The following is a 27762-nucleotide window of genomic DNA, read 5'->3' as shown; positions in this document are numbered from 1 at the left end:
TTAGATTATCAAAGCAGTTTTATTAAATTAAAAGCAAAAGTTAGACATTCAGTGTCCCTGAGAAGGGAACCCAGACCAGCCTATTCCCCACATCAGGCTGCAAGATACATTTACTAGACACGTGAAATGGGAGACTTTGTCCCAAAGCCTGGAGCAAGTTTGGCTCCCTCTCCCTCTCCTCTGCTCTTTGCTAGGGATCTGTCACCTCCCTGCCTGCCTGCAGCAGTGCCCCTGCCTGCACAGCTCTTGTGCCCTGCCCTTCTCAGTGTGCTTTCTGCCCATGTGAAAATGTGAAACGTTTGAATCTGGTCAATTAGAGCCTGCTGAGCCCCAAGACCTGGTAGCTGTAGGCAGGCAAGATGGGGGAGTGATGGCAACACATTTCCACACTGAAGAGGTGCCAGAAGATGTTTCTGCTTGGACAAAGCCAGGTGGGGATAATGGTAAGGGAGGATGGAGTCTGGATGTAGAAGGCCAGTCGTGAGCCAACACCACAGGGCATTGTAGGCAGGTTGATGTATTTGTGGCTTTTCTGGCATTTATTAGTCTCCTCTGCAGCAGCGAGGAGGGATGGTACCAGCCCTGCCCCTTGCTCTCTGCCCAGACCTTCTCCACTTCATTTGACTTTATCTCTGAAAGGTGCCACACCCTTGTGCCAGCACTCCCACAGCAGCAGGAAGGGATCAGGCTTCAGCTGGATGTCCGTGGGAGATCCAGAGAATCCAGTGGAGGTGGGCTCCACAGGAAAGAACTGAACAAACTGAGAAACAGATTGAAGGCAGGATCTGGTAGATCCAGCTGGTCTGGGGTGAACTGTGATCATCTCTCTGTTGGCTCCAACCATGATTTGCACTGTGGGCTGTGGATGCTCTTCCCTGCCTTCCCATAGACAAACTGGAAGAGGAGGACAGCTGTGACAACCCAGGGGCAGTGCAATATGAGACAGGCCTTTACACAGCAGTGTGTGAGAAGGTGGGTGAGGCTGGGGCTGAGGAAGGAGGATGGATGAAGGCAGTGGTTACCTGCAGCAAGAGGGGGACTGGGATCAATCACTGGCCAAAGTTATTTCCTGCAAAGGCCCAGGAAGGTTCATGACATTGTTTTTGAGCCTGTAGCACTTTGGGTTTGATTGGAAAAGATGGTGCAATTACAGCACTGGTTCCATGGGATCAGCCTCCACCAGTGGAATCACAGCCTGGAGCTCTGCTGGCTGAGGTAGGACATCCACTCTTTGATGGGGGGGTTCCCCACAGCCGCCAGCTTTTTCAGAAAGGCACTGGGCCGTAGCCCAGGGACATCAGGATGGGCCTCAGAGTACTTGTGCAGCTTGGCCAGCACGCGGGGGAGCCCCACGGTGGAGGCGTAGAACATGGGGCCGCCCTTGTGCTTTGGCCACCCGTAGCCATTGATGTAAATCACATCCAGGTGCTCTGGGCCCGACGCTATTCCCTCAGCCAGGATGGCAAAGCCTTCGTTGATGAGGGAAAACAGACACCGCTCCAGGATTTCCTCCTGGTCTATGAAGCGGGGCTCGATGCCGTGGGTGTCCCTGTACTGGGCCAGGAGGCTGTGGAGCCACGGGTCTGGCGTGGCTGTCCTGCCCCCGGCCTTCTCGTACCGGTACCAGCCCTTGCCGGTTTTCTGGCCGAAGCGGCCGCTCTCGCACAGCAGGTCTGGCAGGGGGCTGTACCGCTGGCCCTGCCGCTGCCGCGCCGGCGTCCCCGCGGGCACCGAGGGCCCCGTGAGGCCCTGGCCCTGCCGCGACCTCCAGCCCACATCCAGCCCAGCCAGGTCGGACATGCGGAACGGCCCTATCTTAAACCCGAAATCTTCAAGGACCCGATCCACCGCTTCCGGTCTGCTCCCTTCCTCCAAAAGGAAAACTGCCTGTTGTAAGTACGGGAACATCATTCGATTCCCAACAAACCCAAAGCAATTCCCTACCACCACTCCAACCTTTTTGAGTGCTTTGGCCAGCTGCACGGCCGTGGCGATGGCCGTGGGGGACGTGTGGCGGCCATAGATTATTTCCAGCAGCCTCATCACGTGGGCAGGGGAGAAGAAGTGGGTGCCGATGACCTGCTGTGGGCGGCTGGTGGCAGAAGCTATTTCGTCGATGTTCAGGGCTGATGTGTTTGTGCACAGCAAGGCCCCTGGCTTGCAGATCCTCGAGAGCTTGTGGAATATTTCCTTCTTCAGTGCCATGTTCTCAAACACAGCCTCAATGACGAGATCCACGTCACGCAACAAATCAAAGTCCACAGTGAACTGGAGACGTGCAGGGTTATGGAAATCCAGGGTCTGGGCACCCAGCCCCATTTTCATCGCCTCACGTTCCAAAAGGAGCATCACAGCTTTTCTTCCCATGTTCAGATACTCCAGATCCTGCTCCAGGGCTACCACAGGTATGTTGGCCTTAACCAGAGAAGTCACAATGCCTCTGCCCATTGTTCCCAGGCCTAGGGATAAAAGTGAGATAGAATCAAAGACTATGAATGGAAAATTAATCACTTGACAGTATAATTTCCTTTGTATCTCCAGGATAAAAAGTGATAGCCTCTGCAAAACAAGTGGTGCACACACAGAAAAAAGAATTGAAGACTGGAAAACAGGAGGGGAATTCTCTCTTTCAGCGAGCCCTAATGTTTGAAAAGCAGTAGCACAAAGGCAAGTTAGTGTCCTTACAAGCTCACAAAAGTCCAGTGGGATTCACCCAGTGGGCACAGATCATTTGATTCATGTCTTCTCCCTGCCAAGTTTTATACCTATGGAAACCAGCATCACTTGAGTGAGAACCTGGAGATCAAAGAGAGAAAATCTGAGTTACAGCTGCAACCCTGCTACCATCTTCTGCAGGCAGGTTTAAAGCGAGCTTCCCCCTGAGGCTGTCAGTGCCCCACTGCTCCTGGGAGATGGTCTGTTTTGGGCAGCATGCAAATACTTTGCTAGTAAGATTTTGACACCAGGTAAGCTCAGACAGTTGGGTTCTCCCTCCTTCTCCCTAGTTTCCCCTTTGTCTCCCTCCTCTTCTCCCACCACACCTCATCATGTAATCTTTGGAGCAAGGAAAATTCAGCTGCTCTTTCTGTAAAGACTCTTGGACTTCGATCTGCTCTAAACTCTGTCTCTAATGTCTTGTGTGTCTCTTGTTGCCAGGACAAACGAGATGGAAGTGACACAGCATTCCCAATCCAGAATTCAACACCTTCTCTCTCCTTTTAAAGCACTCTGGCACATCAGTAGCCTTTTGCCTGCTGTTCATACTTCATATCAGGCATCTCTACCCACTCTCCAAGTCCTCCAACACAGGTCATTCCTAACATCTGGAGATTCCCAAAGTCACAGCCTTCCTTGTCCAACCACACAGTTAAAGAATTCCTGTTAAAGAATTTATGCTGTGCTTTTTTTTCCTCTCCAAGACCATAAATGTGCCACCACCATCAGGAATACCAGTGTGGAGATTACTGGCTTGATCCCTTCCACCAGCTCTGCCCTCTGTGACATCAAATGAAGCTGCACACTTACCCTTTCCTGTGACACACAACCCACACCACTGAGCCTGCTCTCCCACGATGGAGGCTTTTCCAGCTAAGTTAATGCAAACTAGTAAGAGAAGGTCAGCCCATTTTACCAGCTTTAGAAGTGTGAAGCATCTGAATGGAAGGATTATTAATATCCTAAGTAAAGCACCAACCAGACAAAGCAGAGGTTTGTTATAATTCTGTTAAAATGATTTTTTTTAATCCCAGGTTTACAAATGAAAGTCAGCCAAACAAATATACAGAAAAAAAAGGGGATTAAAAAATTTGCCTAAAGCAGCTTTGTAAAGAAGAGCTGAAATGATGTCATCCTTCAAAGAAGTTCCAATAACCAAGGTCAAGCAAGGTAGGACGTTTTTCCTGCGTGCTACAAATCCTTGGTATAGTTCTGCCCAGCCTCAGCTTGTGTGCACACAAGACATTTCAAACACTCCCTACTCAGCCACCAGAAGATAGTTTTTACTGACATCACTAGCTGGCAGCCTGCTTATAAACCATCATTACCACTTCTAAGCAAGTGCTGAAGTTCCTTTCTAGGAAATTAGATTTGCTACTTAATAATCAAGTCCTACTGAAAACTAATTTGAAAATAAAACTAGAATAACATGAACCAGCTCTTAGTACTTCAGTGTCCACAGTTTGCTGACTGAAAAAACCCAAACACAAGTAGCTCCTTCCATAGTGCACAGTCCCCAGAGCCTTGGATGTGGGAGCAGGTACAGTTAAGGACAGTTTTTCCCTGTCTTTGGTGAGCTACAGGAACTGCTCTCTTCTTGGGCAGTACAGGAGGGTAACTCATTCCCCAGGCCCAGCCCTGTCTATAAGGTGTCTTTAGACATCAGGCTTAAGTGTTTGCAGTTCCACACGGCTCCCTCTTCAGTCTCTTCATTTCCTGGGATTTTCCCTAGAATTTCCAAGCTCTTCACACATCCTGGGTCTTACTGACTCCTGTTCCTCTCAGGTTCAGCCTTGTGACTGAAATCTTAGCAGTTCTCTCGCCTTCTGAGCCCACTGTTCTTCCTGAATCCAAACCTCTTCCATGAGCAGACGTTCCCCAGCCTTCTTTTGCAGGGAAGCTCTGCAGTGGTGCGAGGTGATTCCCCTCTTTGCTTTCATCATGAGTGCTCCCACGTGGGTTTCAGCCATCCCATGATGGACAGGCACACTTGCTCGTAGTACTACACTTTCTAGGCCACAGGCACAGACTTACGGATAAGTTATGAGCTTGCCAAGCTTGTTTCTGACCTAGAAAAGCTGTCTCTCAACTTCCTCCAGAACTCTGCAGTGGCCTGTATGAAATGATGTTTAATGAAGCTGGCAGAGAGAGTAATGAAAGCCCCAAGGGGTTTGTTACATTAGAGCTTGCACAGCATGATTCCCCTGGAGGTATTTTCTAAAATTGGGCTATAAAACTAAGGAGAGCTCTGGCTATCCAGCAGGGAAAGAGCATTTCTGAGGACTCCCCTTTTCCGTTTCATAAAGCCAAGTGATCTTGGGGAAGAATATATTAGAGCAGAAAATAGTGGTAGGGAATCTTTGGGTCTTACATGTGAGAAGGCTGTAGAAGGAGGAGGAAGGGAGATGTCTCATGCTCAGCTCAGATCACACGGACCAAAACACGGTGAGGAACTACTCCAGAATTTCTACTGCATGTTCCATTTTCTTACTCAATAGTGCTCTCACTTCCCCCAAACCATGAAAAACCCTGTATTCTCATCTTGCAGGCAGGGGACTGTTTTCATGTCCAAGGCACATCTTCCCAAAAAAGACTGAAATCTGCCTCAGGAACAAGAACAGTGCCCAGCCATCCTGCTCCTGGTCTTTTGTTGTGAAATGAAGCTTTGACATATAAATAAAACTACACTTGAACACATGTAATTTCAGGCCAAATATGGGTATGACAAATCCATTTGCTGGGCAAGCTGAGTGAATAATGATGGTTAATTATTGATCTGTCACGAGGTACTCAGAATACGAAAAATCATACAGAATTAATTGAAGGACTTTAAAAACAAATTTCAAAACAAAAGCACTTGAAATATGTACAAGGCAACTTGTGTAGTCACACGCACTACAGAAATACAGATCAGTGGAAAACATTCTGAACTCTAATGAATATTTGGACTTTAAAATGCCTGGCAATGGAAAAAATCCTTTATAGATGGGTAAAAATATGCAAAGACTGTTCCAGTTTTCCTGTTAAAAACAACAATGAGCAATTGGTGGTGGCGGGCTGCTGCAGACTGGAGCTGCTGCTTTCTCTGTTTCAGGGTACTAATTTCAAGCAGAAGTAATGTGATACTCCAGGCAGGCAGGGAGCTATGGGGAGATGCAGTTGGAAGGGACAGAGGGAGAAGAGCTCTTTTTCTGGGTGATGAGGAGCCAGAGACAGCGAAAAGAGGTGGGAGCCAAGAGTTCAGAACGAGCAAATGAAACAAAAAGTCAACATGAAAAACTCAACGTGATCTTCTCACTTGCTTCACATTGTGCAGCAATAAAAGATGGAAGCAGCAGCACAGTGCAACATGGGTGTAGTGTGTGAAACAGCACAGCACAGTTGCAAAATGAGGTTTGCTTGATTTCTGACAGCCTAAAGGGACGCAATATCTTTCTCTGACTGTCCTCCTCCCTGCAGTGAAAATAGAGAGACCCTGGGTCACCTCGGTAGACTCAATGCTTGCATGGATGAGCAGCACAGTTTTAAAAGCTGCCAGTCTCTCAAAAACCATCCCTAAAATTTTGATTTCTGGTGCTGCAAGGATGTACTTAAGATCAAAAATGTGATGTTACAAAACGCTGTAGAGCATTGCACTGGCTGGAGAATGACTTTGTTACAGCAGCCTGAAAGAAGAATTACAGTTGTGTTGGCATGTTCTCCACCTGTCTTTAACAGACTTGCCATTTCACTGATATCAAAAGGCAAAATAGGAGGAAAACCTTCTAGAGGAAGCAGAAGAAACACAACAAATGGCAGAAAGAAGTGGTGGAAATCAGTGCCACTTTGGTGTGGGATTCAGGGTTTAAAAAAAGGCAATCAAGAACCTCCGAAACAGGAGATGTCACATCAAATAAAATATGACATCAACAAGAGCATAAACAGAGCAAGTTATACTGGTGGGCTATGGGGGCTGAGTGATAGGAGCAGTGACTCAGCAAAGGCATCGGGGTCTGGGTGAGTGTCATGGCCCTGAGCGCACTGATGAGCTTTAATGTCCCTGAGCAGCCACACCTGGAGCCTCCCCCACCTGTATGGGCCTCTGAGCCCCATTTAAGCTCAGACCTGAGTCTGTAGTCCTTTCCTAAGCCAAGCTGGAGGAGTTCTGGTGGGTTACTGTGGCTGTGCCAGGCTATGGATGCTGTTGATCCAGACCTCAGCCTGAAGAGTGACTTCCCACCTTTATCTTGTACCTGCATCATCCTGGGAACTTTCCTTGATCACCTGTACTTCCAGTGGGTCCTGGCTGTGATCTCTGGGCCTGCCCTGCTTGCCCTGCTCAGGTACTGTAAATATTGATGCAGCAGTGGGTTGTGCTGCCATCCAGGGGGAGAAATGGGTGGGTAGGAGCTTCAGGAAGCTCAGCACGGGGAATTGCTAAAGGCCAGCACGCAAGGAGGAGCAGTCTTGTGCACCAGCACATGCTGGGGGCTGGAAAGCAGCTCCCCAGGAAAGGGTCTGGGGGTGCTGGTGGGCACCAGGTTGAGTCTGAGCAGTGATATGACCTTGTGGCAAAGAAGGTTAATGGTATGTGGAGCTGTGTTAGGAGGGGTCTTGCTGGCAGCTTGAAGGAGATGATCCTGCCCCTCTACTCAGCACTAATGAGACCATCCCTGGAGTGCTGGGTCCAGCTCCGGGCTCCCCAGCATGAGAGTGATGTGGAGTGAGTTCAGTGAAGGGCCAGTAGGGTGATTAAGGGACTGCAGTGTGTCCATGAGGAAGGGCTGAGGGAGCTGTGACTCCAGCTTGGAGGGATGTCACCAATATAAGTAGCTGAGAGAAAGGTGTAAAGAAGATGGAGTCAGACTCATGGCCACTGGTGATAGGCACAAACTGAAACATGGGAGTTCCATCTGAACATAAGAGAACAACTTGTTTACTGTGGAGTTGACTGAGCACTGGCACAGGTTGCCCACAGAGGTTGTGGAACCTTTATCACTGGAGATGTTCAAAAGATGTCTGGGCATGGGCTTGGGCAAGTGGCTCCAGGTGATGTCATTTGAGGACAAGACGACATTCAGAGATCCCTTCCTGCCTGGCAGATTCTGTGGTTCTGCTCTCCAGGAGGTGTTATTGCCACTGGCTCCCCATCCCCGGGGTGCAGCTGCTCCCTGCCAGCAGGTAATTAACAGGATGTGTTAAATGTGGCGAGTATGAAAGTTGGCTCTTACCCTGAGCATACTAAGTAGGAGCAAGGAAGAAACATCTTGGTACCTGGTATTGGTGTAATTACTCCTGGAATGCTATTCCCACTTTGGCTATGCATGTTTAGGAAGTGTTGAAAAATCAGGTGAAGTTCAAGGTCATGACAAGGAGCAGAGTGTGACAGACTGTGCTCTGCAGCAGAAGTATGAAAGCACTTAGTTTATTTATTCTGCAGAAATATGGTTAATTTGAGCTTTGTTTGTAATCATCTATGAAAACACTGAAACTTGGGCATGAGTTTGGGGCAATTTCAGACCAGAATTCAGAAATCTGTCTGGAGATGAGGCAAATACTTAATCCAATGGATGGGAGAGATGCAGCCCAGCCAGTCCAGTTTGGAAATGAGATACAGGTTACGTTTCTCCTGGAAGCTTTCAAATAGAGGTTGCAATTTGTCCTCAGAATTCTCTGTAGCTCAGTTACAGCACCAAAATAGGCAGATCAGATCTAACAGCCCTTCTGGCTAAACTGTCACAGCGATTAGGTCTTTGCAAGTGTGTTGTTCTGGCTGGTTTATCAGTACATAGCAAAGAATGTCCATTCCAGTCACCCAGGCATTCCTACAAACTCCAACAAGAGCCCCTCCTGGCAGAGCACACATTTCAGGATGGGACCTGCCTGTGTCCAAAGTTCTGTGCTCTTCAAGCCACAGAATACACTTGGCAATAATTAATGCCTCTTTACCTGAATGCTTTAACAGCCACAGATCCTCCACCCAGGGTTTATGGACCAGTGTTTAAAAATTATTCTTATTAAAAATATGGCATGGCAGCCAATGAAGAGAAGGGAGCTTCCAAAAAACCCCAGTGTTATGGCTGAAATGAACTGTCAGACAGCTCAATAGTCCTGAGAAACACCCAGAAAAGAGTAGTGTTGATCTGGTGAGATTTCCTTGAAGCAGAGTGGATGTTTTCCAAGGGCTCCATTACTTGCCTAACCATTTTTTAGTGCTACTATCAACAGGCAGAGTTGAAAGATTTTTTTTTTTTAATCTCAGCAGTGCATCAAAGGTTTTATTTAAATTGCTCTTATAAAAAATTAATGAAGGCATTATCTTGCTGGGCTACAAAATGGCAGGAGTGGATCCCAGTGAGATGAAATCTTCTTAAAATACAGCTGTCAAAACATTTTTTGTATTAATATATCCCTGAGTGACTCTGCACATGCACTTGCAGTGCAGAACTAGACCAGGAGGAGGAGAATTTCATACAAACGTGCTTCTAGCACGACACAAAGCCAGGACACAGAGTGTTTAAAAGGGAGCAGACTCCTTGTGGTCCACACACACGAAGCTGGTTTTGAAGTGAGAGGAAGTTATTCTTCCAAAGAAAGATGTGGCAGCAGGTAATAATGTAGTGGGATACGAGATGCCATGTGAATTTCTGAGCTTGCCAATGCAGTGACAACTTCCCTCTTTGGGTGGAGTATCTGTGCTTGTGATGGGTGTGACTCTGGGAATCCCACTCCTGCCTTCTGTGATCCCCCTCAGCTGTGCTGTTCCCTGTGCTCAGCCCCACAGATCAGTGATCCCCCTCAGCCCTGCTGTTCCCTGTGCTCAACCTCACAGATCACTGATCCCCCTCAACCCTGCTGTTCCCTGTGCTCAGCCCCACAGATCAATGATCCCCCTCAGCTCTGCTGTTCTCTCTGCTCAGCCCCACAGATCACAGTGATCCCCCACAGATCACAGTGATCCCCCTCAGCTCTGCCATTCCCTGGTGCCCCACAGATCACAGTGATCCCCCTCAGCTCTGCCGTTCCCTGGTGCCCCACAGATCACAGTGATCCCCCTCAGCTCTGCTGTTCCCTGGTGCCCCACAGATCACAGTGATCCCCCTCAGCTCTGCCGTTCCCTGGTGCCCCACACCCGCTGTTCCGTGCCAGCCCCACAGCCCTGTCCCTCGCTTACCGATCACGGCCGCAGAGCGGACGGGCTGTGGGGTCGCGCTGCTCCAGGAGGCCCCGCCGGGAGTTGTCCATTTCTGCGCGGCTCTCTCGGCAAGGAACGCGTATTGCAGGGCCCGGGCCTGGCCCGAGCTCAGCAGGACCATGAACAGCTCTCGCTCCCTGCGCACCCCGTCGGCGAAGGGCATCTGGGTGGCGGCCCTGACGGCCTGGAAGCACAGCTCCGGAGCCAGGCACCCCTGCGCCTGCTTCTTCACCCTCACACGGGCTTCGCTGAGAAAGGCTTCCATGTCGGGCAGCTTGGGGACCGGCTTCAGGCTGAGCCTGCGGGGTCCCAGGGGCTGGCCTGGGGGGAGAGAAACAGGGTTACAAAACAAAGCATCTACATCTTTTCAGACATAGTCTTTCCACCCCATTCCACAGGATGGGAAGGCAGTTTACCTATTTTTCCCTCTGCATCTCACTGCATTAGGGCTTGCATGGCACAGTGAGATGGGTCTAGAACTACAACATCTGACATTTCTTCTTACCTCTGCTTGATCTGACATTTGCAAGTTTTCAAGTCCCTTCTCAGACTTCAAAAAAAGTAAGATTTCAGTTTCAAAGAAGTAATTCTTTCCTTTTTTCTCAGCTCCCAGAGTGCCCTGACTTCTCCAGTTCTCCTCCTCCACGGTCCCAGCTGCCACATTCATATGGCTCTTCCTTATAAGCCTCGGTACTCAAGTTTTCCTCCAGTATTGTTTAGTACCCAGTGCCCAATTGACTTTGCTAGCCAGAGGCATTCCAGCCAGGGTGCTGATCCAGGCATGGATAAGAGAGTGGGAAATACACCCTGATTTCAGCTGTTCCCTGACTGCAGGAGCCCCTCAATTCACTTGGGGGCCAACCACCAGGAAAGCTCACCCAGCATGAGCTGGGGAGCAAATCAATAACAAGGGAGAGTTCATGTTTCTGTGTCAGCAAGGGGTGAATCAAGCAGCCACACAAATATGTGAAGCTCATTACAGACAGAGGTTGCTATGGTGATACCTAGAAAGGATTTTAATTGAGAGAAGTTAGTTATATTTCAGATGCCAAAATCCTATGTCTTCTTCAGAAGCACAAACTCGGAGCCTGCTGAGAGAGCTCTGACCTGGCTTTTCTCAGGGGTTCCTGTGCTCTTAATGGCAGCTTGCTCAGTAAAGACTGTGGAAGAACAAGATCAGAAATCCAGAATGTATCCCCTTAATCCTGCAACATTTTCACAAAGACCCTGTTGTCATCACAGCCACATCCAGATCATTAACTGCAGCATGTCACTGCATGGATTGCTGCAGTGCTGTTCCCAGAAGCAGCTGGGACTGCCACCACAGCAAGGTGGTGGGTTGGGAACCTTCTGCTGAGAAGCTCCCTGGGCACAGTCTCATTGCCCTTGCCACACTTCCTTCCAAGGCAGCATATTGCATCCAGCTCCCCGTTTTTTCCTGTTGTCTGAGTCAGGGAAATGCCAGTGCACCAGCAGAAGACTCAGGAAGTCATCCAGAGGATGCTGAAGAGCAGGAATAATGGCAGTACTGCAGGAATGGGTGCCCAAAGAACTTGTCCTGACTCAAGCTCTTCCTGCAAGACTGAGCAATGCTTAAGAGAAACAGAAACATGAGTTTCCAGAATGAGTTATTATGCTGTGTTCCTGAAATAATGGTCTTCAGAGCTCAGGCTTTTTAATTAAGCCTTGTAGAGAACATAAAAAGATGAACACTTGCTGTGTAAGTAGCTTCCCTTGTAATCAGAGTTCGTAAAAATGTTTTTATATTGACAGTGGATGTAATTTTTATCTTCCAGTATTGCAGGATTTAGTCATGTTCCTTTATTTTTGAACCCTTTGTTTCTTCCCTAAATCTGTGTTTTTAACCCTGACATGCTCTTTATTTAGGACTTAAATAGTGGGTTTCATTCCATCACAAGAAGAAAGCTCAGGTTTGTCCCAGAAAGCTGATCTGGTGGCTGGAAGGCCACCTAAGACTGGGCAGATTAAGGGACTTCATATAACATCTCTGTGGAAAGGACTGGTAAAAGAGGAAGACCACAGGGAGCCTTTAAGCTTGTTCTTCAGACAGCAGAGTACTGATTGGGGACAGGAGACAGTTCTTCAGAGTAAGAAAGAAAAGCAACTCTCCTCAGGGTCCTGTAATAAAACTCTTATTTAGCTGCAAGCTAAATAGGTTTTGCTAAATATTTCTACAGCATCTCCATGCAATATTTTTGCTTCTGCAACGCCAATAAGAATAAAGGACATATCTGTGAACAGGAAAGAATGATCAGAATCCAAACCTGGGAAGAAGAGATCAGTGTGGGACACTCATGGCTTGATTTCTGAAATCAAAGCAGCAGGAAGATGATGAACAGTGCTGCAGGGAAAAGCACCATCCACACACAGAAGCCGGCACAGATCCCTGCTTTGTTTGCCCAGGGTTTGTGGGCCAGGTGGCACGAAGGATAGATCCAGTCTATAAAATTTCCATTGGCAAAAGCACCACATATACATGCAGTGTCAAATATTGTGCTATTTAAAGAAAAGAATACCATGTAAAATGTTGGCATACTGCAGGATGGCCTTGCAAGAGGCAGGGCCAGCCTAACAGTCTTCCTGGTGCAGTGAGCTGCTTGTGAATTTGTGAGGAACAAAGCTGAGCCTGGCCCCTGCCCCTCAGGCCTGCAGTGGTCTCAGCCCTGCCAGAGACAAGTCCAGTCCGTGTCAGAACTTTCACAAACTCTCTTTGTGTCACAGGGGCACTTTCCTGGGCCTTCTGTCTAAAGAGCCTGGGGAGAGATTAAAATGTCTTTATTTTGTGCATCCTGGCAGAGATGACGCAGCAAGGCCCTCACAGCTGTGATGGAAAGGTTTTCTCCCCCAGTCTCCATTTCCAGCATCCAATTACCTCCAGCAGGATCTGTTACGCCTCTGGGGTTTATGAGCCTCGAGAGAAACAACTGCTTCCTCCACAGTCACTCCCAGTGGCTTTACAGTCAGAAACTCATCATCCTTCCACGCAGTTTAATACCTGTGGGGGCTCAGCTAGTCCAAATTGCACTGATTTTCCTCGTCTCTTTGGTGCAAGCCATGGATACTGGTGTGCTCTGAGGAGATGCTAAAAGTCAGTCAGCTGACGTGGTCAGAAAGCAAGGTGTGATTGTACACGAAGAGCTTCAAAGTCTGCCGTGCAAAGGACCAGCAGCCCTTTTCTCCTCCAGCTGAGGAAGACTAGGGCAGGCCAGCAAGCTGTGGGCAGGATGAGCTGCAAGCTGCTGCCTGCCACCAGCAGTTCCAGCAATTTGTCAATTTTGTGATGCCATCAGCTGGGAAAAGCCTGAAATGCAGCTTTGGATTACTGCAGTGATCACCAAGCACATTTAACGAAAGGACATTCTCCTTGTCTCTGAGGATTTGGCTCCTGTCTATTCCTTTTAAAAAGTGCCTTCAGAAGTGAAGATGTTTTCTCTTGCCTGGAGGGGCCGGGAACTTATCCTTGCTTCCCATCTGCAATATATAATTACTGGTTTTCAATGAAAGATCTAACTCAGAATCAGTAATTGCCTCTGTGTATTCCTACACCCACTTAACTGTTTTGAAGGTGTTCTTCATTAGGTACAATCCATAAAAATGTATGAAGATGCTTTCCCAACATCCCTCTGTCAACTGTGTATCACAACAATAATCAAGGACCCTGGCTACAGCAGGGCCAGTCATTTGAGACTGATCTCTTGCCATGGGATACTGCAGCTCCAGCACTGAGAAAGCTTTAGAAGAAAATGATTTCTGAATTGATTCTTTGAGACTTATCTTGCAGTACAGCCTTCCCAGGAATAGAAATTCCAGCAGTGACAAAACTAGTTATTTAGCCAGACTGCTCTGGAAGAAGTCAGCAGTTGTTAGCTTCATGTTTAAAAAAAATCTCATCTGAAACAAAATGCTGCATGCCACACAAAGCCAGTGGACTTCTGGCATGGCTTTTTTTGTACACTCTTAGGTTTTATTAAGATTATCTGAAAACTATTCGCTGAAAACAAAACTCTGTGAACAAATGCCATGCAAGACTGTCATCTCTTCTGCAGTCTGTTAGTGCTTGATAGAGAGAAATAAAAGTGCTGGTTTGCCTTGGTATGGCAGGAAAATTATTAATTTCAGGCAAAGGCCAAAGCCAGGAATGACTCAAAAGGAACAAACAGGCTCTGGGTACACCATTCTTTCAAATTATCAGGTAACCTGGGGGGTAAATGGTGCATCAAAACTTGTCATGGTCTTCTGCAGGGTCTAATGAGGAATTTTTTCAAGCAGAAAAGAAATAGATTGTCTGGCTTGCCAGTGCTTTCACTGTAAAACCACGTACTAAAAATGCCAGTAAAGCTGTTGGAAAGAGTTTGAAAGCATTTTTGAAGTCCTGTGGGAGTTGATATCTAGTGTGATGTGAAACACCGTCAGTGACATTACTCATTTTTACTGGGGTAACTCAAACCAGCAATAAACGGATTGAAAGTCTAATAATGAGTAAAACTGGGACAGGTTACCTGCTGAACATCCAGCCAGGGTCCTTGTCTGCTTACATAACTCTCCAAAAAAAAAAAAAAAAATTGGTAGTGACAATCTCCAGAGAAGATGAAGCTACAGAAGAAGAATTTGCCAGTAGTGGTAGTGGACATAAGCTCCAGAAAACGAGTTACCCTGAGGAATAGAGTGCTCACTGATTCCTTCCTGAGCTTCTCCCCTAAGGTCAAGCTGGTTTTCACAACTGTCAACCACTGCACAATATCTGTCACAAAAGAAAGAAGCATGAAAATATCTAAATTTCAGCCGATTTCACGTAGCATTTGTTGAAATCCAGAATGTTTGTTGGCTTGCCAGTTCCAGCAGTGTATCCATTACTCATTTCATGATGCACTGCTGCTGCCATCGATACTGGAACAGATCTTGTGCAAGGCATCGTTCAGAGCCCAGAGGGTACATCAGAGGGAACACTGTTGGGTTAATTTGCATGGAAGAGTGATAATATTTCACTGCTCTCCCAACAGATGGAGGAGCAGAATTCTCATTCAAAACAGACAAACTCAGTGAACCAAAGTATCTTTGTTTTTCTTAGAAGCAGTAGTGAAATACATCACCATCACCCACGTCTTGCTAAAGAATTATGTTTAGTCTGCTGACATGCAGGGAAAGAGAAAAGAGGACTGCTTATGTCATTGATTCTGCACTAGAAAATGAAGTCCTAAAATAACACAGGATGAATAGAGTGAGAAGGAAGGGCATCTGCTACAGAAAATCTGGCTGAAGAATACCTGTAGCCCCTGTCTGGTACATCTCAAGGTGTAGGGAAGGATGCAAGACACCGATATTTAAGAGCAGCCCATTCTTTCAAGTACTTTGTGCCCTAGGACAAGGCTTAGGCTGCCTCAGCTTCCAGCACAGGTGAGGAAAGGGCCTTGTCTGTAGTGGAGAGAACTGGAGGAGCAAAAGCAGCACCCCATCTTGGGACAACACTGACCATGTGATCAAAGCAGGAAGGGTTTTGGTTCCCTGCATTCAATTCACTGTGACAGAGCTCCTGATGGAACTCCATGGTCTGCTTCCAAAGGTACAAGGAGGTTTCTAGTGGAAAAATATCCTGTTTTTTCTCAAGGCAATGCTCCTCATGCTGCACAAGAAATGTTCCTCTTCCTGAGTTAACTCCAGTGAATTCCATTCTGTTATTTCTAGGGTGGGGAAAAAAAAAGTCTCTCCACATCCCTCCCATCTCCACAGGCCATTTTTTTTACGTGGTACCCAAAGGATTAGGGACAGAGTCACTCACAGACCATGGATTATTAAATTGGTCTGAGGATGTGCCAGCCCCTCCACGAAAGGGAGAAAGTAATTTTTGCTCAGCCATTATTGATAGTGCAACCAGAATGCATTCAGTGCCAGCTGTATCCAGAACTATAGATGGAAAGAGCATTTACTCCCCAAAACCAGCATGGTGCAGCCCAGGGGAGCATGTGAGTTTGGATATATAATTAAAAAGCAGGATTATTTGGTATGTACCAGTTCTCTGAATCTCACTTGAATTTCTGCAGCTTTTCAGAATGTGATTTTTTTTTTTCACTTCAGACAACAGAAAACAAATTCTGCAATTAATTCCATCTTATGTGGATGCCAAAACTCAAGAATGGAGCATACAAATTGGAACAAACTGGTGGGCTTTGTTCTGACTCTCTTCAGCCCTGAAACATCACCAATTATTTCCTGGAATTGCTACAACTCTTTCCTCACCAATCACTTTGTTTGCCAGGCGAATTGCTGCCTCAACTGTGTTTTCTTCCACCACTTCATCAACCAAGCCCAGCTTCAGTGCTTCAGTTGCTGGAATGTGTTTTCCTGTGATAAAAAGAGAAATAAGGTGACTACAGTGGAGCCTGAGGGGCAATTTCAGTCTTTTCCACCTGACCAAACCACTGGTGTGTAGCTGGTAATTAGCCCCTCATGAGTGGAAGCAAGTTGAATGACAACCCAAGCAGGTACACAGGTAAAAAATTCCTGTTTTTTAGACCAAGCTGGTGGTATAACTCCACGTCATGTTCTTATATTGAGAGCAAGGCCAAGACACAGCACTTACCTGTGGTGATCATATCCAGAGCAGCTGGGACCCCAATCAGTCTGGGCAGTCGCTGAGTGCCTTCAGCACCTGGAAGCAGCCCAAGGGTGACCTCTGGCAAACCCATCCGAGCCTAAAATGAAGCAAAATTCAACAAGAAAACTGATTAGAATGAGTGGTAATTACAAACTGAGCAGAACAGGGGGACACCAATCTGATATGTCACACGTTTCTCCTCTAAGAAGCCTCAAAACATCTTCACAGAAACCTCATCCTTGCTTTTTGCCACATAAGACATTTAAGACGAGAGCCCAATTGACCATTTCAAGGACTTCTGTACAACAGAAGGAAAACATGACCTTTCTGTGGATGTCTGTGTGCCAGCACAGCACTGGGGGAGAGCTGTGGGGCCCACAGCATCCCCCAGATTGCCATGTGTCAGCTAAGGCTTTCAAGCAGTTGTTACCAAATGCTGGAGAGCACTCTGGCTTCACTGTTACCTCTCTACTCTAGTTCCTGGAAGTTTAGTAAAGAATCACAGAATGGTTTGGGTTGGGAGGGGCCTTAAAGACCACCTCATTCCAAACCCTGCTGTGGGCAGGGATGCTTTCCACCAGATCAGGTTACTCAGAGCCCTGTCCAACCTGGCCTTGAACACTCTGAACTCTTCCCTAATCTCTCTTCAAACGTCTCTTGGTGCATTTGACATCCAGCAGAGTTATGGCAGGGAAGCCAGGAGCAGCAGGAAGCGGGGTCTTGCCTTCTCTTAAAAATCTATCTAGATTTTGTTTCCTCTAAAAAAAAAATAGTTTGCAATTTTCTGTTCAGCTTTTAAGAGACTTGGAGCTGCTTTAAGACCACCACTTGTAGTGCCAGTAGACTTGGCACTTTGTGATAAGGTTTAGTGGGCACGGTGGTACTTGGTCAAAGGTTGGACTTGGTCTTGGAGGTCTTTTGCAACCATAATGATTCTGTGGCACCCACCTTAGGTGGCACACAGGGTGATGTAGAATAGCTCTTTATGCTGTTACAGCAACCCACACTGTCATGGAGAATCAGTGATTCACACTGGAAAAGTGAGGGGATGGCCCTGCCAGGGAAGAGCCTCCATAAGGAGATCAGGTACTGCTCAAAGGAGGGGCTTCAAGAAAAAAAAGCCAGATCAATTCCTAAGACTCTTAAAGCTGTCTTTTGGTCAGAGAGCTCCTTGGGGGCCCAGAGCTCATGGGGATTTGACCCTAAATGCTCCATACTAGCTGAGTTTCAACTACCTATTGAAACTAGGCTATGAGCAGAAAAAGAATGCAATATTCACAGGGCTGGAGAAAAAAATAAATAAGAGAAAGTCACGCTGCATGAGTCAGTAAGATACAGCTGTCTGCATCAGAACACAGATAATGACTGCCGAGACCGAGGGCAAATTAACATGCGGGAACTGAAGCTCCTGTGCAGCCATCTTATCCCACTAGGTACAAATCAATTTTATATTTAGAAACGATTGAAGTGAGTTACGTAGTAGGACTTATGAAAGCCCCTCAAGGGTGGTGGTGTAGGTGAGAGATGCCTGAGCATGCAGGCTTGTCTCCTGCAGCTGTAAAGCCGCTCTCCTCTGGGCAGAGGGGCCCAGGAAAGGCAGGCTGTCCCACTGCTCTGCAGGCTCCCACCCTGTCTGCAGCCCATGGCTCCTGATGCCTCCACCAGCCCCTCTGGCTCTCAGTGTGTGTTACCTTCACGTGTGCCACCCGGTAGTGACAGCCCAGCGCCACCTCCAGGCCTCCTCCCAAGGCGACGCCTTCGATGGCCGCCACCACCGGCTTCTTGCTGCTTTCTATGAGGGACACGAGGGCGGCCAAGGACTTGGCTGGTCTGTTTGGAGAGGAGAACCCTCGGATGTCAGCTCCTGGGGTGGCACAGAGACATCAGCAGGAATTAGTGGGCAAGGCGGTGACTGGAGCAATCCTTCCCTCTGAGCCACTGAACACAGCTGCTCACATCCACCCACTCCCCTGAGGAGCAGGGGAGTGGGTAACAGGAACCAACCCTTTTTGGGACCACCCTCAAGGAACCTGATCCTTGATCCTTTTCAGAGAGCTCAGGGGAAGGCTGAGTACAAAAATGCAGAGTACCTGCAAAGATCATGCAGTCACTGGAGAAATTTGCTAACATCTTTGGTGCAATTAAAAATACGTCGAGTCTGGAACAGTCAGGTGCAAGTTACTACTGACAAGCAGTGTAGGGCTCCACAGAAATTCCCTAGCTTCCTGGCCTTCTACAACTGGAAAAGATCTGTTATTCAACACTGCCCCACCCCAGGTACATTCCATACACCAAACTAGTTGATGGTCCAGATATTTTATGCAAAGCTATGGAGAGTAAGGAGGCACCAGTACCTCATGGACATGAGCAGCTGTCCCTCCTTTCACCATGAACAGACCAGCTTGTTTCTGGCCTGGACAGTCCAGCTTGTCATGTGCCCCATGTCAACTGTGGCACAGCAGAATAGACAAAGCCTTGTGGCCATTTCCAGCCAAATCAGGACTTTTATCAGCATTACGAGGCAGAGACTCTTCAGACATGGTGGGTGGGTGGAGAGTGTTTCCTCTTTTGCTCAGGCTGTGTTTGACGTCTTACCTGCACTGAATTTCCCATTTTCACCACAAATCATAACAGCTTTCACTGAGGGATCTGCATCTGCTTTCTCCAGTCCATCCTCTAAAGCCTGGAGAACTGCAAAACTGAAACAAAATAGAGATCCAGTGAGTAACAGTCAACTACATTCCCCTTCCAAGAGGTTACAAACACCAAGCACCCCAGTGAAAATGAGCAGGTCTGTCCCTTAGTCTGCCTGCTGCCACAGCCTCTCCAGGTGAATCCTTTCCTTAGTTTCCCTCCTAACTCAAGGACAAGAGCCAGAATCCAAAGAGCCAACTGCAGACCTGTCAGTCACTGCCTGGGGAGTCCTCTCCAGGCTATGACACTGCTGCTTCCACAGCCAGCAGCACAGGGAAACCTTCTTTTGGAAATGTCTTTATGAATTAAACATTCAGATTTTCAGGAAAACAGTTTGGCATAATTTAAAAGTAATTAATGCTAAACCACTGATAATCTAAGAACTTTTTAAGAGGGAAAGGAGCTCCAGGGATAAAAAAAATCTGTCTTTTAAACACCTGATACAGGCTGGGGCTGTGCTGATTTTAATGCTTGTGAAGATCCCTATGTAGGTCCAGACTTAAGCTGGTGTGGGATCCTGTCAAAGGGGATTTGGGCATGAAGTTTTGGGCATAAAATGTCTTTTGACTCATGTGAACAGATATTTCCAGACACCAGCAGTAAATCTGGCCAGCAAAGAATTAATGAAGAATTTCAAATGGACCTGTAAAAGCATAAATAGTATTTTTTCATATCAGATACTTAAAAGATATGACCTGATTGTATATCCACTTTACATTTGATTCTTAAAAGATAATTTATAGATACATGTGTGTGTATGGATTGACATGGAGAGCACAGTGTTTTAGAAGGTGGTAACAATAGAGAGGGTAGGTAAGAATAGAAGCATTAACACTTGTTAATAATAATACAAATTGTGTGTATATATAATTTAGATACTAAAATATACTGATATACACACAGTTTTAAGTATACAGTTTGTGAGAGACTGCCCTGGGTACATGTGGGTACTCATACACCATGTGTAGAGATGCCTCTGATTCAGAAAATCTGGGCCATAAGCAGCTGGAGGCTGGAGGAATATCCAAGTATCACATGCTTGCCCAGTCCTTTATAAACACAGCTTTCCTTCCCAGACCTACTCCAAAGCCTGAGCCCAGCTTTACACAAAGCTGGGTGGTGATGAAAAGGGAGCAGAGCTCTGCTGATGCCCAGTGGAGAGGACTGTTATTTACACAGAACCAGTAGAAAGGCCCGAGGCATTCTCAGTTTGGGCATGTTTTTCTATGTACTTGAGGACATTTCATCAAAAAAGGAAGCTTGTCATAAAGTAGGTGAAAAACACATCACTGTACTCGTGTGTACATGTATTTACACAAGGCAACAGCTTGCAGAATGGTGGGAAGCCATAGTCTGAAAAGGAAAACCCGGGGAGCCCAAGGAGTCTCCTGTAAGCTGGTTGTGTGAAGGACTGCCAGCCAGCCTCTGCATATTTCTCCTTCAAAACCCAAAGTTATGACAGGCCATTAGCAAAGGCTGTTAATCAGGGCTGTTGGCTGAGGGGGACTGTCTAGGAGGGTCTCTGGGACCGCCTGCCTGGATAAGGTCGTGCTACGCAGAAGGATCAGTGGGGGTCCTGAGACCTGACAACCAGAGACTGGGAGAAGGGTTATTTTTGGAGAGAGAACAGCCAGTTATGTACAAATTGCCTCACCCAGACATCAAAGACAACTGAAGTCTGATGCTAGTAATGGTTCTGAAAGCTGAAACCTAAAATGAGAATAATTTGGCCATGGCAAAGAAAGACTGTGAGGTGAGTTGGTAAAGGTCCTTCCACCGTATACACAGTGTCCATGTAGCAGAATATGAAAGCCTTTCCAAATTTAATATATTAAATATGTTTTAATATGTTAAAAAATTGTCTCTCATGTCTCTCCCCTTGGCATATCAAGTGCTGTGGCTGCTGCTATTTGAGGAGCACCCACAGGCTGCACCCAGTGCTCTGGGAGTTCTGTTTGTGCCTCAGTGGAGAGCCAGGCCACAGCAACAGTGGCCTCACCCAGGGTCTGGGAGAATTACAGGGAAAACCATTAGGAAATGTCATTCCACTCCACAAACCATGGTGCAAATAGGTGGAAAAACATATGTACCAGGACCCAAACCAATGTTAAGTTACTGATTTGCAAATATTGTACAGACAAATGGCACAGCTCTGTCAGGAACAGACAAGAAGCAATCAAAGCATTTCTGTGTCTGTTCCAGGCATGTGATCATCAGATGCCAAATGGCCATCTAAAAGTCTGCAATAAATGGAAGGGGAAGGATTTTATGCAGGAAATCAGTTACAAGCCCTTAGCACTTACAACAACATGCTCCTACCAGAATAAAAACCAATCATCAAGGCTACCAGAAATTAACAGTTCAATACCTACATGGCTTTTATTAACCCAGCAGAACAATTTATGCCAGAGAATAACTTGTCTCAGTACTTGCACAAATATTTCTTCTCTCTCCATAAGGCATCTTCCCAGTGGGATTTTTTGTAGGACAAGAAGGAACAAAAATGAGACTTTTTGCAGTTGCTTGTTCTCCTAAGATGGAGTGATGTGTTTGCCTTGGATTTGTCACAGTCCAACACACAGGCTGCCTTGCTTTGTCACTCACACATTGTAACTGGTACTAAAAGATGCAATTTTCGATGAAAGCATCATAGTAAAATGTATGACAGTAAAACTGTAAAAACACTCAGGAGTACCCCAACTTCAAACAGCGAGAGCATTAAAGAAACAAAAAGTCACTATAATTTGCATAAGTACTTCATGACTGTGACAGTGTCATTCATTTAGCAGTAACAATGCAAAAATTCCCTCCATGCATTCCCATCAAGGCTGCATCCCATGTAGTCAGCTCCACCATGGAAACTATTCTGACTGCAGGAAAAGTGATTCTGCTGAGATGATTCAGTGTTCCAGGTTTCAGAACCACAAAGCAGGTGCTGTTAAGGAACAGGTGTGCACTGGGGTAAGAGAATATTCTCGGAGGTGACCACACCAGGTTGGTTTTATTTTGTGTAACTCATTGCAGTAGCAATGTGCTGGATTTGTAACAAGGTTTCATTATTTACCTTAATTATTTTAGATTTTAGCTGTGGTTTATGAATGTGAATTTCTTTAATGTAAAAAAAAAAGAAAGCAATTGAAGGGAATCTGAAAATTGTCTTAGTCACATTGAAAGAAGTGAGACTTGAATCCAAGGGAGAGGATCCCTTCCTGAGTTGTCACTGCCAATTTTGAGCTTGGCATCCTGTAAGCTTGTCCTGGGTTATATTTTTTATTAGATGAACTTTTTGCTATTGTTTTTTAGAATGCCTTCATTCTTTCTGTTTTTTCACTCTTAATTTCCAGTTTGCATCTCCCCTGTCATGTTTTACAGATTTTTCTTGTCCTCCTCATTTGAGTAAGCTTTCCACTTCTCAAGAAAAATCAAACTTTTCCCTTAGTGTTCTTTGCTTTCTCATCAAGTCATGCAGGGCTTTTACCACATCACTTGCTGAACACTTTACCTGGGCTTCTAATAAAATTAAAAAACCTCCAAATCCAAACCTGCACAACAATCCAGGCTCTCCCCTTGTCACAGGCTTCTTGTCCTTTGCACAGCTTCCTCCAGTGTTTTTCTTTGAAATAACTGCTGGGTATTTACCTAATTCCCTTCCTGAAACTGAATCTCCATGTGCTGGATTTACCTGCTCTGCTGTCTCTTGCCTCAGTGTCAGATCCAGCTGTGTAGTAGCTGCTGTCACACGTTGCTGTGTGATAAGTTGCTAATACAGCCCAAATAGTCATGCACATAAATTAAGGCCAAAGCCAGAATGGCATCCTTTTGGTGGGATTTTAGAGGACTTGTTTTAGGAAGCAGATGCTTATTCATCCCAGAATTTTCTCTCTGCATCTCATCCTGATGAGGTGCTGATCCAGCCCAAAATGGGTAATCACATTCTCCCATCACTGCTACCTGTCCAAAATTGCAGCTTCTCTAATCTCCTTTACATTTTCGGATCATTATGGTGATTGGGGTAAGAAGGACAATCCTGGCAGCCAGGGAGAGCTTCTCCACCCATACCTGTTATGCTGTTATACATCACAGAATCCCACACATAAGCTGCCCTACAACATGTCCTTCTCTATTCTCCTCAGAGCTTTTCTGCCCTTGTCAGCTCACATGTTGAAATATTCCTTCACATCCTTCTAATTCCCAGTGCCAGCAGCCTGTCTCTGCTAATAAGGGGTGGTCAGTCCTTTCTCTTGTGAGTCTTGTCCCCAAAACTCCCAGTTCTTTGCATATGTAAATCCTTTCTCTCGATGTCACGGTCTCATAAATGTGGATCTCTGAACACTAACCTTCTGCAAACCAGGAAAAAACACTCCAAACAAACCAAATTTGGCACGTCTCCGTGCTGCCAGACTCACAAGTCAGCACGCATTCATTCCTCAGGAAAGCACTGCCTGGCAGGGACTTGTGCAGCAGTGGATGGTGCCAGACAGGAGAAAGCAAATTCCTGCCCACCAGTGGCTTCTAAAGTGCTAAAGGCCAGTGTGATGGCCTGGGAGCTGGGAATGGGCACCGAGTGCCACGGATAATGGGGAGAGACGGGGGAGGCTGGAGCAGAGCAGCAAAAACTCACCAGTCTTTTAAAAAGCATCTGTACCTGCTGTGAAATGAGATTTCCAGGATTGCAGGACACGGCTCCAGTCTGTAACTCACTGCCTGCTGTCACCTGTGCAGCCAAACACTTCCAGCTGCAGGCACAGACCTGCTCCCCTGTGCCCGGAACATAAATCTGCAGGAGCACACAAGGATCAGAGTGTGCTCTGCCTTTCCTCGCTATAGCCAGAGAGAATGATGGATCCCTTCTAAAACAGGTGTGTCCTGACATGCCATCAAAGACCACAGGCATGTCTGAAGTTATAGTTTAATGGATCTAAAGTCTGCCAGGGTCTCCCTTCTCCCTCCTGGGACTCAGGACAGGACCACAAGCACACCTTGTGTCACCCTCGGAGTGCCAGAGCTGCATCCTGCTGGGAGGGCACTGCGGGGCCAAGAGGAAAAGGCAGTAAAAGCAGAGTCTGTCCTGGAGAAGCTGTGTGCAGTTGCTGTTTGAAGGCAATTTTGGATTTTCTCCAGGACTTCTCAAAAGAGGAGAGTTAAGGTTCCTTAAGCACATATCTGTTTCTGTTAACGCTTGGAGTCGGTATCTCAAAGGTCTTTTCTAACCTTGGTGATTCCAAGATTCTTTAGGCTCTGTATTTTGTATTTTTCATGATAAGGATGAAATATTTACTGTGAGCGCAGCCTGGAAATTTTCTTAGGCTGGTCTTGGGCACAGGAAGTCCAAAGGATGTCTTGCACCCTGCAGGTCTGGGAGTCTTACATGTCTACTTTATCTAAACTCATCAAGTCACTCCCAGTTTCTCATGATAATTACCTGAGCACGTGAAGATGATCTTACTGCACTTCTACATGTGTTGCAGCAAAAGAGTGAGCATTGCCAGCTGCAATGTAGATGTAACAGAAGAGCAGCAGCTTTCATTCCCTTTTCATGCTCTTACTTGCCTCTTTCAGCTTCTATTTAACAAACTTTCTCATTTAGAAGTCAAGCACAACTGCAGTGGGGTTTTGCTGGTTTGTGAACAGACACTGAATAGACACTATGGTCCCTGTTACCCAACAGCTCTTTAACTGCAGATGTTTAGAAAGGGTCTGTGTAAAGCCAAAAGCACACAAGTTTTTTCAAAACACATGGAAAAGGAACATTTCAGGGGCTCCTACAGACGGGTGTTTGACTTTAGTTTTCACGGGCTCGTATTTGAGACTGCACGGACCTTTCTCCTCCAAGACCGGTATTGAGAGGTCCGTCCCTTAATTGTTTTTAAAAGGCAAATGAACTGCTTTAATTCTGCCAGCCCTAGTTTAACTCTGGTGCCGGCTCTGCTTGTTGAGCCATGCCTGCTTCCCACAGAGCCCTTTGCCCTCACCTCTGTGCACACTTGGATGGCACAGGGACCGTGCAGTGTGTGGGCAGGCCAGGAAACCTGAGGGAATGCTGTTTTGCACCAAAGAGCACCGGGGGAATTGCAGGGAGAGCCGCTGCACTGCTAACGCTGCCTGTGCTGTGTCCTGCTGGGAGCAGCGTCTTGGCGTTTAAAGGCTGGAAGGTGATGAGAAATAGGAGAAGGGGAGATGACAGAAAGTAGAGTTTGCTGAGCCTGGCGCTTGTGCTGTGAACCGCCCCCCCCCCGAAACTACAAGAGCGAGCAGAAGTCATGGCGAAGTTCAGCATTTTCTTTCGAAAAGAGAGATCCAAGCTCCCTCTGCAGGAGCCGCCGGGGCCTCTGCGGGTACCGAGCGGTGCAGAACAACCCCGGCAGGGGCTCCCTGGCGCCGGGAGGAGCCTCCTTAGGGCACGGAGAGGGGGAGCGAGGCGGAAAAGAAGGAGAAGGGCGCTCCCAAGGGAGGGGAGCGCCGGGCGCGGAGCCGGCCCCGCAGCCCCCCCAGCCCCGCGGGTCCCGGCGGTACCTCAGCGTGTTCACCGGCGGGTTGCGGAGCCGGATCACGGCCACGGCGGAGCTCCTCGCGTACTGCGCCATGCCGAGCTGTCCCCGCTGTCCCCGGGCCAGCCCCCCTGTCCCCGGGCCAGCCCCCCTGTCCCCGGGCCAGCCCCCGCTGTCCCCGGGCCAGCCCCCCTGTCCCCGGGCCAGCCCCCCTGTCCCGGGGCCAGCCCCCCTGTCCCCGGGCCAGCCGCGCCCCGCCCCACAAACAGCAGCGGAGCCACGCTCGGTTCAGGAGTTCACCTCTAAATACCGGTCTTGGAGGAGAAAGGTCCGTGCGGTCTCAAACACGAGCCAGTGAAAACTAAAGTCAAACACCCGTCTGTAGGAGCCCCTGAAATGTTCCTTTTCCATGTGTTTTGAAAAAACTTGTGTGCTTTTGGCTTTACACAGGCCCTTTCTAAACATCTGCAGTTAAAGAGCTGTTGGGTAACAGGGACCATAGTGTCTATTCAGTGTCTGTTCACAAACCAGCAAAACCCCACTGCAGTTGTGCTTGACTTCTAAATGAGAAAGTTTGTTAAACAGAAGCCGAAAGAGGCAAGTAAGAGCATGAAAAGGGAATGAAAGCTGCTGCTCTTCTGTTACATCTACATTGCAGCTGGCAATGCTCACTCTTTTGCTGCAACACATTTAGAAGTGAGGTACAATCATCTTTACATCCTCACTAATTATCATGAGAAACTGGGAGTGACTTGATGAGTTTAGATGAAGTGGACATGTAAGACTCCCAGAACTGCAGGGTGCAAGACATCCTTTGGACCTCCTGTGCTCGAGACCAGCCTAAGAAAGCGGTGGCTCTGCTGCTGTTGCAAAATGCGGAATATGTAAAACCTTTCCTGAGAAAGGATGTTCTTGGATGTTTGGTCTTTGTACACTTTCAAGCCTAATCAGCAAGAAGGGAGATTTAACCCACGAGACGTTTCTAGGGGTTGGAAAGACAAATTACTTTTTGGTAGAACTGCCTCGTTAAGGGTTGACATATTTCAGTGGTTTCGGACCTGGGGATTAACAAAGCTGGGGAAGGATGTGCCACTGATAGTGGGACAGTTACAGGCCACAAAGACATTTGGTAGAATCCTCAAGGTAAGGAAAAAACTGATAAAGCCAAATCAGCAGCTGTGCTGGAATCAGCTCTGACTGGGTAAAAGGTAATTCAGGTGGGGGCAGATCATGACCATCAACTCAAGGAACCCACCAGCCCAAAAGAAGGGAAAGACTGAGCATGTGAACTAATTAACTCATGGAGTGAGGAAGGGGGAAACTCTCCAACATGGTAAAATCCTCCTTAGAAAAATATCAACTTGCAAAAGTAGCTAAAATGTAGGAGGGGGGAAGGTAGATTCTAGTGTTACAAAATATATCCTTCACAGTAAAGGTCATTTCAGAGAGAGAGAGAAGGTTGTTCAGAGGGAAAATTCCGGGATGTTGAGGAACTGATGGCTTTTTGCATGGTTCTGTTGCTGCCTGGCTGCCCATCCCTGGTGCTTCTCCCAGACACAGGTGTGTAATAAGGGCTGGCTTTTCCCATGGGTTGTAGGGTGTTGGTTTCGACTATGTGTGTTTTACTCTGATCAGCTTGTTGTGGAATGTTAACTTGAAGTGTTTTGATATCTCTCTCTATTTTTTATATCTATATCTATATATTTTTATCTATAGTCTCTCCTTTATGTCTTTTGGCTTTTAAAAGCCAGCCCCTGGGCAGAATGGCTCCAGCTCCTTCTCTGGTCTGGAACAGGTGTAGATAATTTTAGAACTTGATTTATGTGTACTGAAAGGTCCTACACTCAAAGCAACCTTTATGGGTTACTTTTATATATCTCTTGCTTTTATATAAACTTTATTGCAATAGGTGTTGTAGTGGATCAGTACAGCTCTTCTGTCATTTATTGTGTAATGTTAAAAAAACAACCCAAACCAGGGATAATACCCTGCCACCTGTTTGTAGAACAGTGTGTTTTGGGAGTTTATAGAAATGGTGCAAACGATGCCTTGAAGGGCTACCTGGCCTGTTGTGTTTT

At 47.0% G+C, this 27762-nt stretch overlaps 1 protein-coding gene and 1 long non-coding RNA gene across 2 annotated transcripts; one reads left to right on the top strand and one right to left on the bottom strand.

The window, feature by feature from the left end:
* Positions 1–25818, bottom strand: EHHADH (enoyl-CoA hydratase and 3-hydroxyacyl CoA dehydrogenase). The gene is made up of 7 exons (XM_064666676.1): positions 25710–25818; positions 19098–19201; positions 18194–18366; positions 16488–16599; positions 16145–16249; positions 9869–10210; positions 1–2459 (listed from the first exon to the last, which is right to left on the bottom strand). Exons 1-7 carry the CDS (start codon positions 25778–25780, stop codon positions 1189–1191), a joined length of 2178 nt encoding a protein of 725 aa, XP_064522746.1. The 5' UTR covers positions 25781–25818; the 3' UTR covers positions 1–1188.
* LOC135419837 (uncharacterized) lies at positions 2541–6063 on the top strand. The gene is made up of 3 exons (XR_010433185.1): positions 2541–3616; positions 3750–3885; positions 5810–6063. It is a non-coding gene; the product is annotated as an uncharacterized LOC135419837 (long non-coding RNA).
* Positions 25819–27762: the final 1944 nt, after the last annotated feature.

Source organism: Pseudopipra pipra, chromosome 10 (genome assembly GCF_036250125.1).
Source record: "Pseudopipra pipra isolate bDixPip1 chromosome 10, bDixPip1.hap1, whole genome shotgun sequence".
Lineage (NCBI taxonomy): Eukaryota > Metazoa > Chordata > Aves > Passeriformes > Pipridae > Pseudopipra > Pseudopipra pipra.
The sequence above is the reverse complement of the archived record's forward strand: the minus strand, read 5'-3'. Positions and strand labels throughout refer to the sequence as shown.

Excerpts from the sequence above, each read along its gene's own strand:
- EHHADH (XM_064666676.1), bottom strand. The coding sequence starts at position 25,780 with ATGGCGCAGTACGCGAGGAGCTCCGCCGTGGCCGTGATCCGGCTCCGC. Across the intron at positions 19,202-25,709 it reads CCGCCGGTGAACACGCTGAG|TTTTGCAGTTCTCCAGGCTT; the intron begins GTACCGCCGGGA and ends ATTTTGTTTCAG. Across the intron at positions 16,600-18,193 it reads ACCGGGTGGCACACGTGAAG|GCTCGGATGGGTTTGCCAGA; the intron begins GTAACACACACT and ends GCTTCATTTTAG.